The sequence below is a fragment of the Leptopilina heterotoma genome, unplaced genomic scaffold (assembly GCF_015476425.1).
Source record: "Leptopilina heterotoma isolate Lh14 unplaced genomic scaffold, ASM1547642v1 Lhet_201, whole genome shotgun sequence".
NCBI lineage: Eukaryota > Metazoa > Arthropoda > Insecta > Hymenoptera > Figitidae > Leptopilina > Leptopilina heterotoma.
In genome coordinates this window covers 2196475-2209142 of record NW_025110916.1, presented here as the reverse complement: position 1 = coordinate 2209142, position 12668 = coordinate 2196475, and the positions used below count along the sequence as shown (strand labels likewise).

At 27.1% G+C, this 12668-nt stretch overlaps 1 protein-coding gene across 1 annotated transcript; it reads left to right on the top strand.

Annotated features, from left to right (window-relative positions):
* The first annotated feature begins 7986 nt into the window (after positions 1-7986).
* On the top strand, positions 7987-12355 carry LOC122501126. The gene is made up of 3 exons (XM_043610399.1): positions 7987-8367; positions 9825-10026; positions 12111-12355. Exons 2-3 carry the CDS (start codon positions 9858-9860, stop codon positions 12353-12355), a joined length of 414 nt encoding a protein of 137 aa, XP_043466334.1. The 5' UTR covers positions 7987-8367; positions 9825-9857.
* The last annotated feature ends 313 nt before the right edge of the window (positions 12356-12668 follow it).

Here is a 12668-nt window from a genome sequence, read left to right as displayed (position 1 = left end):
GATAGTACTACTGATTTTTATTTGTAATTCATCGCTGCCTAGAACGACGATAATTAATACGATTTTTATATAAATAAAAACTCAAATATAAGTTATTTTCAATAATTGTACATATAGTATTAATTTCTAAGGGGCCGTTCAAAAAAAACGTAACGTTTTTTGGGGGAGGTCAAGCTATTTGTTACGGTCAGCAGAAAAAATGGCGCTAATATATACAATATTTCGATACATAGGGAAAGGGGGGTCCAAATTTCAGAAAAAAAACGTTACGTATTTTTTGAATGGCCCCTAATATAATTTTGCTAAATATGAAATAATGTGAAAAAATTGAGAATATCATGGGTTGCCACAGGTCATGAAAATCGGGGAATTCAGGGGAAAGTCAGTTAAAGTAAAATTGGTTCAGGGAAATCAGGAAAAAGTCAGGGATTTTTAGTATAGAAGTAAAAATGTAATTTCTACTGCCCAAAGTAAAAACCTAGTAAGTCGCATTTGCCGTTAAGACGAAAGTCGCTTACATGGTAAGCGACTTTAAACCTTACGGCAAATGCGACTTACTAGGTTTTTACTTTGGGCAGCAGATTTGTAGAATTCATAGGAAAACCCTGAATTTTCGTCTTTTTTTCTTTTTTGTTTGCCTCATAAACTATAAAACTACCACGAATTCTAATACAAAATCTTCAAATTTTTTTTCCTAATTCTGACTACAATGAATTTTTAAATATTATTTAATTGTTTCAAAAGTTTTAATTCAATTATCAAGACAAATAACAAAATTCTTTACAAAATTTAATTACTTTTAGAAATTAGAAAAAAATTCTTTATAAAATTCGATTATTTTCATAAATAACAATATTTACTATTTTTATAAAATTTATTAAATAATTTTATTGAAAAAAATTTTTGATACAATTCTACATAAACATTCAATTATTTTCATAAATGATAAAATGTCATTTAGGTATTAAATTCTTTTCATTGCAGAATTTCTAATATTTTTAATACAATTTTAAACAAATTTAAGATTTAAATAAGTTCAAATTTAAGAAACATTCCATTAATCAATGAAATAATAAAATTCGTGGCAATAATTCAATTATTTTTATAAATAACTTTTTATTCTTCACTGGAAATTAATTATTTTAAAATTTTTGAAGTAATTCTGCAAAACAATTCAATTATCTTGATAAACAACAAAGTTTTTTTTACATAAAATCAATTATTTTAAGGATTTTTAATAAAATTCTTTTCAAAAATTTAATTATTTTGATAATTATTAAAATTCATCAAAAGAATTCAATTTTTTTGCAAACTTATAAAATACTTTCCGAAAATTAAATTATTTTCAATTTTTTTTTAAACATTCCGGTTAAGAATTAAATTTTCTTTTTTTTAAATAGTTAGCGAAAATCTTCTCAACAATTAAATTATTGTCAGAAATTTTAATAATATTCTTGGTAAAATTTCAATTATTTAAACGAAAATTAATAAAAATTCTTTGCAAGAATTTAACTATTTTCATAAATTATTATTAAAATTCTTCTCAGGAATTCAATTATTTAAAAAAATTTTAATAAAATTCTTCAAAAAGCTTTCAATTATTAATAATTGAATTCTGAAAAGATTCTGAATTCACATCTTTAAAAATCAGAATTTTTCGTTCTTTTTACTGACAGTTCTGCGTAAAATTAATTTTACATTATTATTAATTCACTGGATTATCTTTAATTATTATAAAAACATTAAGAAACCGATCACTCCGAGTCTTCGACTCGGAGTGAAAAAAAATCTTCATGTTTCATAATAATATTCTTATAAATTATTGAATTTCAAAAGATTTGAATTTAAAATTTTTGAAAATCTTAACTCCTATGTAAAAATGTGACTGTCCACGAGAAAACGCTGCTTAGCACATAAACTGAATTTCACATTGCGAGTAATTGAAGCAGAAGAATACAATATAACTTCTTTATAAAGTTATATTGTCGAAAGTAATTTACATTTACAACTTCTCATTTTTCGCAATTGAAAAAATGATATAATATATATTGATTATCATAAAAAACTCAAAATTGATTTTTTAGAGCTAAGCCTCGTTTTCTCGTGGACACTCACAAATAACAATGATTAAATATTTATTTAAAAAATAAGTTGTTGATGTTTACGAATAATTTTACTTTTGAAGAAATTCGTAAAGAAATGTATTAGAACATTTTTCTCGGCATCTAATAATTTTTAGAGTGAATCAGAATATTCTTGAGGGTCAGGGAAAAAGTCAAAATTTTGTCTGGAAATTAGGAAATAGTCAGGAAAATTAAATTTTTGTGGCGACCCTGATAAAATTTTGTTACATTAGTAATTGAGTAGTTATATGCTATAAATCGCCGAGCCAAAAGTTAGTCCTGATAAAAATAAATTACTCATTGCAGAATTTTAATTATTTTTAATACAATTTTAATCAAATTCCTCTAAAGAATGTAATTATTCTTAAAATTTTTATTAAAATTCGTTGATAGAATTCAATTATTTGAAAATTTGTTCATAAAATTTTTTATGAGAATTAAATTTTAAGAAACATGCAATTAATCAATAAATTGTTTTTTTGTATTTAAATAATTGAATTCGAGTAAAATTTTCTTATAAAAATTTATTTAAAAATTAATTTCAGTTAAAATTTTAGATAATATGTAAATATTGAAAGCAATATAGCGTTAATTTTTAAAAATAATTGAATTTTGAAATTATTTTTTTTGAAAAAGTTTAATTGAATTTTTTTAATATTATTTAATGTTTTAAAATATTATATGATTTAGTCTTTCGGTCAGTAATTACTGACTCGGAATGATCGTTAAATTCAATGTTTTATTAAATATTTAAAGTTTTTATTTTCTAACATTTATTTAATTGCATAATTTACAAATAATTGAAATTTTGTAAAAGAAAAATAACATATGCTTCCCTTCTTCTGTAACCCTTGCCAATTAGAAAAAAAATTATACAGTTCATTAACTGTTATTATTAATTAATAAACACCTCCTAAAAAAGTGAAAAAATGACAAGAAAATCGTCGAAAACAGTTTTTTTAGTAAAACAGATAAAAGATTTGTTCTCATGTCTTTTAGGTTTTGTAAAAAAGAAACTATATCGTCTCGGTGCAGTATTATGTAAAATATAATCCCGATTGGTTAATTCGTTTGTTAAATAGGGCCGGTACCCCGTCTTGCCCCACTCTCCCCTATTTTGTTTAAAATCGACATAAATTTTGAAAAATTATAGCAGATAGCCATTCATAAAGAATATTTGATATTCTAATTTAACTTTCAAAATTAAGTGGTCACTAGTTTCAGCTTCATGAGTTTGCTAACACACACTTCATGGCGGTAAAATTAATAATTGTAATTAAGAGGTTCACAAAACTACATTCAAGAAAATATGTAATATGATGTTCATCTTTTGGTTTCTAAACTGTCTATCTTAAGACGTTTGGCACGATTTTTTAAGCTTAATTGCTTAATCTTGTTCAGCAAGAAAAACTAAATTTTTTTAAAACTTTCGACCAGAAGTTCCCTTTTTTATTCATAGAATTAATTAATATTTTAATTTCCTAAACTCGTTTCTTAGATGGATACAAATCCATCTAATGAAACTCCAAAACAAAGAAAAAAGGAGTTAGTTTACTTAAGAGAAGGTAAGAGGGTAGTGAAAAGCAAACTACCTTATACACCGTCACAAAAATCTACTACGTTTAAGAAGCTACCTTTACCAAAAAACGGAAATTCACAAGTATTCCCAGGATCTTCTTCAAGTAAGAAAAGGAAGTTGGCTGAGGGCGCAAAAAGACGAGAATTGAGGGGTAAAATTGTTAACAACTTTTACTCACCCTCTGATTACGAACCTGTTACGGCGAAAAACAAAAAAAAAAGCATTAAAAAAAGAGCAAATTAAATTAGCCAGAGAGTTTAAGGTAAGATACTTTTGTTCGTTCAATACCTTGGTGCGAATTTAGGTTGGCTGCAAGAATTTAGAGATTTACCCGACTTTGCAAGCCAACAATGACGTGCAAAGTTATCCAACTATCAGGCCAACATTCGGGTCGAGGCGTATGATTATTCCCCAAATGTCAGTTGACCGAACTGTCATTTTACGGAATTGCATTTATCCGAACTGTTATTTTAACGAAATGTCACTTTTACGAATCGCCATTTTTATCAATTGACACTTTTGTGAAATCTCTGAAAATAACGTGTTAATTGTTTAAATAATTTAATTTTTTAATAATGTTTATGGTTCGTATTACTATTTTGCTAGTTGCCCTAACCATTGACACGTTGAGTTGAACTGACCTGTGAAAAGTTTACCCAACCATGTATCCATCGAAAATTCGCACCTGGGTATTCATTTGTTAATGAAAAGAATTTTTATTATAATTGATATCTTTATATTTACAGAAAAAAGTTAAAAAGGGAAGACATCAAGATTTGATTAAAAACGACGTTCAGTACTTAGAAGATGACATATACGTGCGTATAAATTTTTATATACATATATCATGAACATGAAAATTGTAATATATCAAACTATTCTTAACAAGTGCTGTTGAATTTTCTCATAAAAATTGATTTAAAAATGAATTTCAGTTAAAATTTTAAATTATAATTAAATATTAAAGGCATTAGAGCGTAAATTTTTAGAAGTAATTGAATTTTGAAAAGATTTTAGATTAAAATATTTAAAAATTTGAATTTTTCATACTTTTAACTAACAATTCTGTGGGAGTAATTTTTTTTTGAGAAAGTTTAATTTTGGATTTTTTTATGTTATTTGAAGTTTTTATTTTCTAATATATATTTAATTGAAGAATTTACGAATAATTGGAATTTCGTAAAATTGAATATGGTAAACAAATAAATTTGAAAATTCTCGAAGAATTTTTTCGAAAATTATTAAAAATAATTGATTTAAATAAGAATTGTAGTTAAAAATTCTTGAAAATAATAATTGAATTGATAATGATTTTATCATTTAATCTTTAATTACTATAAAACATGAAGAAATCGATAATGTTTTATAGTTATGACAAATTTTTTCCGCAATTGGTCCGTAATTTTTTATTTTTAGTCCGTAAACTCCGTATTTTTAAATACTTTCACTGGTTTGAGCCCTGCTTATTATAATAAGAACTATTATCATCGTACCTCGATTATCACTTAATTCTTACGTTTTATTAGAAATATTGAAATACAGTTAAGTAATTTTTGTAACTAATAGTTTCTCCGTGTGCTAAAATCATAAAAAATAAAAAGCACAACTTTAAAAACACTTTCGTTAAATTCAATATATTAAAAATATTACAAACTACCGTTTTAAAATATGTTTTAAACTGAATAGAATCACAATAGAATGTTCACTAACAGATAAATAGATACGTCTCACAATACTGTACGAAATAAAAGAAAAATATTTATAGATATTTTTTTATTTTTATAAAGTAAGAATCAGAACCTTTTTTAAAAAAAATTACGTAAAGGAAAATGGTATAGCCCCGAATAGTAGGTCGCCCTGGATATTATTCTTAATTTCTAATAATTAATAACAGACAAATTATTGAAGATTATAATTTCAATATTAATATTTATTTTTCTATTAAAAGATTTAATTATTTTACAAATGAATTTGTGTCAAAGGTTAAAAAATGCTTTCTGTGTGATGTAAAAAAATGTAATCAATATTTCAAAAATATAAAAACAAATTATTCACCAAAAAGTTTATTATAGAAGCAATATAATCAAAAAGTATACATCAGATTTTTGAAGCAATGTGTCCAAAAGTCTGCAATTGATTTATTTTAATATTTCAGGACAAAACAAAAAGGAATGCATTAGTTATTAATCGAAAGTTAACGAAGGCTTGTACGACTACAATTAGATCACAGGTAATTTTTAAAAAATACACTATTAAATATGACTTAACCTGTATCTTTAATGTTTAGAACCTCCCATTTGTTGATGGCCTTAAACTATTCTACATAATTGAAAATCTTGAGGATACAGTTGCTTTACAAAAAAATATCAATGAACTTAGAACCTGGTGTTCAGAAAACAAACTTTCTTTAAACCCTTCTAAGTATAGCCTGGTCACCTTTTCGAAATCAAAACTCCTTATTCAGCTGTCTATAATATCAACAACGAACATTTATCTCAGAAATCTAGATTTCGAGGCGTCATTTTTTCAACAAATTTAAATTTTAATTCTCATCTTCAAATAGTTTACGATACAACCACAAAAACAATCGGCATGATTTCTCGTAATTCTAAACATTTTAAAAATTTTGTTGTTCTTTTCATTCTCTTTAATTGTCTTATTTGATCTAAAGCTGAATATTTACCCTTAATATGGAATCAATTCTACCAGAAACATAGAGACTTTATTGAAAAAATTCAAAATCGCTTTCTCAAGTACTGTTTCTTTTTAAAACATCATTGAGCAACAAAGAATTGTTATTCAATGCAAATTTATTTTTCGTCTTTTAAATAACACTATCGATTCCCCCTTAATTCTTCAACTTTTACCTTTTATAATTCCTCGGCTAGGTTCTAGATTTTATGATATATTCTGACCTACTGGACCTTCGAGTCCCATTGGTTACTTCGACCCCATTTTCAGAATGTTGTCAACATTTAGTTTTATATTCTCAAATATCCATAATATAGATTTATTAACTGTCCCTCCGCAAAACATCACTGACTATTATTTAAATTCTTAATTTTTAAATCTTCAAAGATTTGCTCATTGTAATATCACCGTACCTACCGCTAAACTATTTTACTGTTTTTAATTTAAACTTAAAACTCCTAATTACATTTGCAACAGTCATACCCATTAAGGGGGGAGGGGTTTAAACGTGAAAAAGAACACTGTTTTTTTGAATTTTTTTTAGAATTACGGATAGATTGAATAGAATTTAATAAAATAATTAATAAACAGAAAATAAAAAAATAGCAGTGAATACGTTTACATAATATTTTTTGTTTTCTTTTAAAAGATTTATTTATTTTAAATATAAATTTGTTAATATATATTTGCAAACTATACAGAGCGGCATAAATTATGATGTAATTGATTTACAAAGAGAAATAGAAAGGCTTAATGATGTAATTGTCCGTAAAGACGACGAGATTAATCACTTAAAAAATATTAATGAATTATTGAAAAATGCCCCCACTCCTCAAATTTCTTCAACTGCTCAAACTATTTCTTCTGCCACATGTTCTGCACCATCAATTGAACAAATAAAAGGACTAATTATCCTTATGATAAGGATCCGTTTAAAATTTTTTCAAAAAATAAAGACCCTACTTCTTTTGATTTAAAATCGCATTTGGTTTATTGTGTACCTTGCCAATGTGGAGCTTGCTACATTGGTGAGACTGGTAGATATATTAAAGACAGACTAAGTGAACATAAGAGGGATTGTAGAAATGATAGTAGAAAAACAGCTTTGGTCACTCATGCATATGAGAATGACCATCTACTTAATTTCGAAGCAACAAACATCATATGTAACGAACGAAATTACAGACGAAGGAAATTTAGAGAGATGTTTCACATTCTCAAGTCCGAAAACTCTGTTAATAAACAGACTGATTTAAATAATTTGAATCAGTTTTATCATTCGTTAATTCTCAGTACTAATTAACTAATATATTTATTTTGTATTAAAAATTTTCTTAGATTACTGCTTATGTGAAATTTGAATTTACCTACTGTATGGGTTTCTTCCTTACCATATATAGAGGTACTTTTCAGTTTCACTTACTATCACTGTAATTCACCAATATATTTGAACAAGTTGAACAAGAGGGATCAAGCATGCGAACACATGTTTTTTCTTTCCTCTTCTTTTTCCGTTTGTAATTTTTTTTTTTTTTTTTTTTTTATTATTAACAACATGTTTTATTTTAAATTTGTCCTTGTTGACAAATTAAGATGTGTTTTTTTAATTATATTTTTAGTAAATTTCCGGGAAGAAACCTTCTTGGTAAGTTATAGGTTATGTTCTTCTAGATATTTTTTAATATATTTCTTTCATTAATAATTGTATGTAATTTCAGTTTAAAATTATCTGAGGATGCCTGTCGTCGACGAGCGAAAGCTAATAAATAATTATAAAATTATATGAATGGATTTTTTCAAAAAAACAAAATAAGATCTCACTAAAATTACAAATCCAAACAAAATAACATCGTAATAAAAGGACTAATTGTTAATGAAATTGAGACAATCAAAGACAATGTACAAGTTTTAGTTAAAAGTATTAAAAATCCAGATGATGCTGCTCTAAAAGCCCTAGGTGATAGTAATAGTAGGGTAAGTAAACAAATAAAGTCAGTTGGGGTTAATCCGGACAAAATACCTATTTTTCACAAATAACGTAAGTTTCTTATAATAAAAGTAAATACTTCCGGTTTTATATTGCATTTATTTCTTTCTTTAGTTCCCTCGATTAATTTTATAGAACAGAAAAAAATCTAGATAAGCTTTAATCGCATAAAATTAACTGTCCGGAACTACCCCACGATTTAAAAAATTTCCTAAAATTTGGGGTAAATCAGGACAGCTTAGTTTCTTACAATTAGAAAGGTTTTTAAAAAAAGTTATTTTAAATATACTACTGTTGAGGGATGGAGCAACTTGAAAAAAATTCATAGTAGATATATAAAAGTTTAATCTGTTAAGTTTTATAGTATTATAAAAGCTAAGAAATCAACCATTCGAAAAGTAGTAATGAAAAACTTAAATAACTTTAACAAATTTTAATAGATTTTAATTAAACTTGATAAAGAAATGTTTTTTCCCACGTGAAAAAGTTCCCGGGAATTGGACCGAGAAATTCCCGGGAATTTCCCGGGAGTGAAAAAAACAAAAGAAAATTTTTTTGTATTCATTTGTTTTTTTTACTCCCGGGAATTTTCTGGGAATTTCTCGGTCCAATTCTCGGGAACATTTTCACGTGAGTGGGGTCGCTGAATAAGAATCAGAAGTCAGATTTTGAATATTCAGTATGGCGGATGAACGTAATAATTTTGTAATACATTGATTAATTTAATTGATGTAATTTAAGCAAACTTGCTTGGTTCTCGCTACTCGGGGATTTTTGGGGTAACTGAATACGAATTCAAAGTCAGATTTTAAAAATTCAAAATAGCGGATCCAATATGGCGGAAATTTTTAAAAATTGGTCGGATTTGCTTGAAAATTGCCACTCAGGGGTTTTTGTGGTCATTGATTACAAATTTGATGTCACTCACTCTCTCCCTCTTACTCTCTCTTATACTCTGTACTTTTCAAAATGTAATAGAAGCTCTATCCGAATTTACACCAAATTTTCGAATTCCTGGGGTAAATTCGGACAGCTTGTCATTATTATTAATAATGACATTATTAAATGAATTGACAAAAATAAAAAATTCAAGTCAATTTTTCTTTCGGGAGACATAAGGAATAATAAGAAATTTTTGTATGATTTTTAAGTTTGTTATTTTTCCAATGCGAGATGAGATACTGAACCAGTCTGAAAATGATTGTCAAGTTATTTTGCATTAAGCGACAACTTTAATTATCCTGTTACCAATTATCAAGATAAAAACTTAGCAATACTTAGAATCTCTTGTAGGTCATCTGAGCTTAAAATGTTGACGTCGAACTTAATTTTTAAATTGAAAACTAAGCTATAAACCCTCTTGTCCGTATTTACCCCAATGACCCTATTTTACTTATGTGACACAAAATTTTGAGACATTTTTTCATTACTATTCCGTTTGCAGGTTACTCACGCTGGAGTCAATATCTCGAATAAAATGTTGAATGCAGCAAAGGGAATGACTACATTACCTTCTTGGATAACATGCCTAGCAAAAGGTTATTGGTTACCTGAACAATTTAAGTTTGTAGCTTCGCGAAGACCTAAATCTGTTTCTCAAAAAGATTTTGTGGAAATCAAATTCGATGACGTGAACAACATAATTAGTTAGTATTTTCATAAACAGAAAAAGTTTTCAGACTTCGCACTCGGTAATTAATTTTAAAAAGTATTTTTCAAACTAAAAAAAAAGTAGCTATCGAAAAATTAAACTTGACCAAAAAAACTCTATTCAGACACTTCACAAGTTTGATAAAAATCCCATTTAATATTTTATTTTTTTGACTTTTTCATAATTTTCATCAAAACTACTTACTTCTTTCTTATCCTGACAATAAACTGTATTTTTGCAACGAATTTTATTATTCATGAAAGAATTCAAATATTTATGAAAATAATTGAATTCTTGTTTAGAATTTTATGAAAATTTTTCTGAAAAAATTCAATTTGCATAAGAAACGTTATTATTTGTGAAAGAAATTGAATTATTGTAAAGAATTAGAGGGCTGGCTGCAATAAGGGGACGAATGCGAGACTTAAAAGGGATACAATTAGTCGGATAGTTATAACGGAAAAAGACACATAAGCGACAAATAGGTCCAACGGAGATATTTGAGAAAAACCGTTTGCGTTAAAAACTTCATTTAGAGCTCATTTTTCATGAATAAAAACACCCTTACTAAGGTAAATAGCATGTGCTTTTTCTAATTGAGTAACAAAAATTAATTATTTAAACAATCTTTGTTAATAAATGCACTTGTGAAGTTTTTTTATCGCAAATACAACGTAAAAAGAATAGAAAGTCGCTTGCGGAGTATTTCGTTGTAAAATCATCGAGCGGAGCAAAGATGTCCAGCGAAGAAACATACGCAAAGCAGTTTCGAGTTAAACCGATGTCGCTTGCGTATAGTTTCCGCTGGACATCTTTGCTCTACTCACTGAGTTTACAAACTAAAAAAATACATATGCGCCCTTGCAGATGTGGTTTCGCAAACGAAGCCCAGCTCGGCAGTATTTACAATGGAAAAAGAACGCAAACGACTTTGTGTGTATTTTCACACTGTATGTTGTGACGTAGTTCATGCCTTTTGCAGATTCTGGACTACGCAAAGTACCTCATGTGTCTTTTTCCATTGCAATTTCTCATTTTTCACGAATTCCGATATTTTCAATATTAATTTTTTACTATAAATAATTTAAATTTTTTATTTTAATTACGATAGTTAGATGCAGTTTTTGATTACGAATCCATTGATACCAAAAACTTATTTTTCACCAAAATGTTGCTTATGTGTCTTTTTCCGTTGTAGGGCAGAGTAGTGACAAGCCTTAAGCCGCTCACTGATACCTGACTGGTATTATACTTATCAACCACGCGTTCACGTCCTTATTGCATCCAGCCCTTCAATTATAAGAAAATTTGATTAAATAATTGATTTTTTGACTTGTTCTTTTGAAAATGCTATATTCTAAATTAATTGAATTCATGTGGAAATTTTATTATTTATGAAAATAATTAAATTTTGAATAGATTTTAACAATTTTTTTAAATAATTGAATTCTTTTACGACATTTTATGAAATTACTGTAGATATTGAAAATAATTGAATTTCTAGTACAGGGTGGCCGCAAGATTGACTTTATCAATTTCCCTGACATTTCCCTGACATTTTACTGACATAATAACGAATTTCCCTGACAAAAATTTTTTTGTTTAGAGCAAAGAATGTATTGCATAACCGTCTTAATTTCTTTAATTGCCCTGACAAAAAAAATTTTCCTGACATTTCCCTGAATTTACTGAAAAAATATTTTTTTTCCTGACATTTTCCTTCTTCTTTAATTGCCCTGACAAAAAAATTTTTCCTGACATTTCCCTGACTTTACTGACAAAAAATTTTTTTCCTGACATTTCCCTGACTTTAATGACAAAATATTCTTTTCCCTGACATTTTCCTGACTTTACTGACTTTACTGACATGTGGTCACCCTGTAGTACTTTTTGAAAATAATTGAATCGTCTTAAAGAATTTGCTCATAATTTTTTAAATAGTTATTTGATTTCTAATATTAGCGAATTTAATGTAGTAGAAATTCTAAAAAAACATAAATAGCTGGTTTTAGCAGATAAGTGCGAAGTCTAAGTTTATAAATTTTCGAAAAGCACAAAATAACCTTCCATTTTTTGTAGAAATTCTGAGAAGTCTCCAAGAAATTCCACAGTATAAATTGGTCCGTGTGAAAGACAAACAAATAAATTTTAAGGATGTTAGGTGTTACATTCAAGAAGCCACGAAAAATGAGAGAAAAAAAATAAAAAAGGGTAATACTGTGACTCAAGAAGAAGAAGAGATCGAGGACAATGAAGTACTTGGTGATAATGAATCAATCAACGAAGATGAATCGATTAACGAAAATGATGAAGAAGACAATTAAATCTTATTGTACCCATGTATAAGCTAAAGCTTATACTTTACAATAAAAATTCCATTTAAAAAAATTATATGTGTAATTATTGTTTATACGTTGTATAGAAATATAGAAGTAGACATGAAGAATGAAGCTGATGGTAGCACCCAGTTAATTTTGAAAGTATAATTTTAAAGTTAAATATTTTTATGAACCTAAAACTTGCCCTTACGCAAAAAAATAACATGTAATTTACTACAGGAATAACAGGGCCGAATATAAAAAGAACCAGAGATACAACAATTAGTTGGTATCGCAATCTTTAATTCCGTTTTTCTCG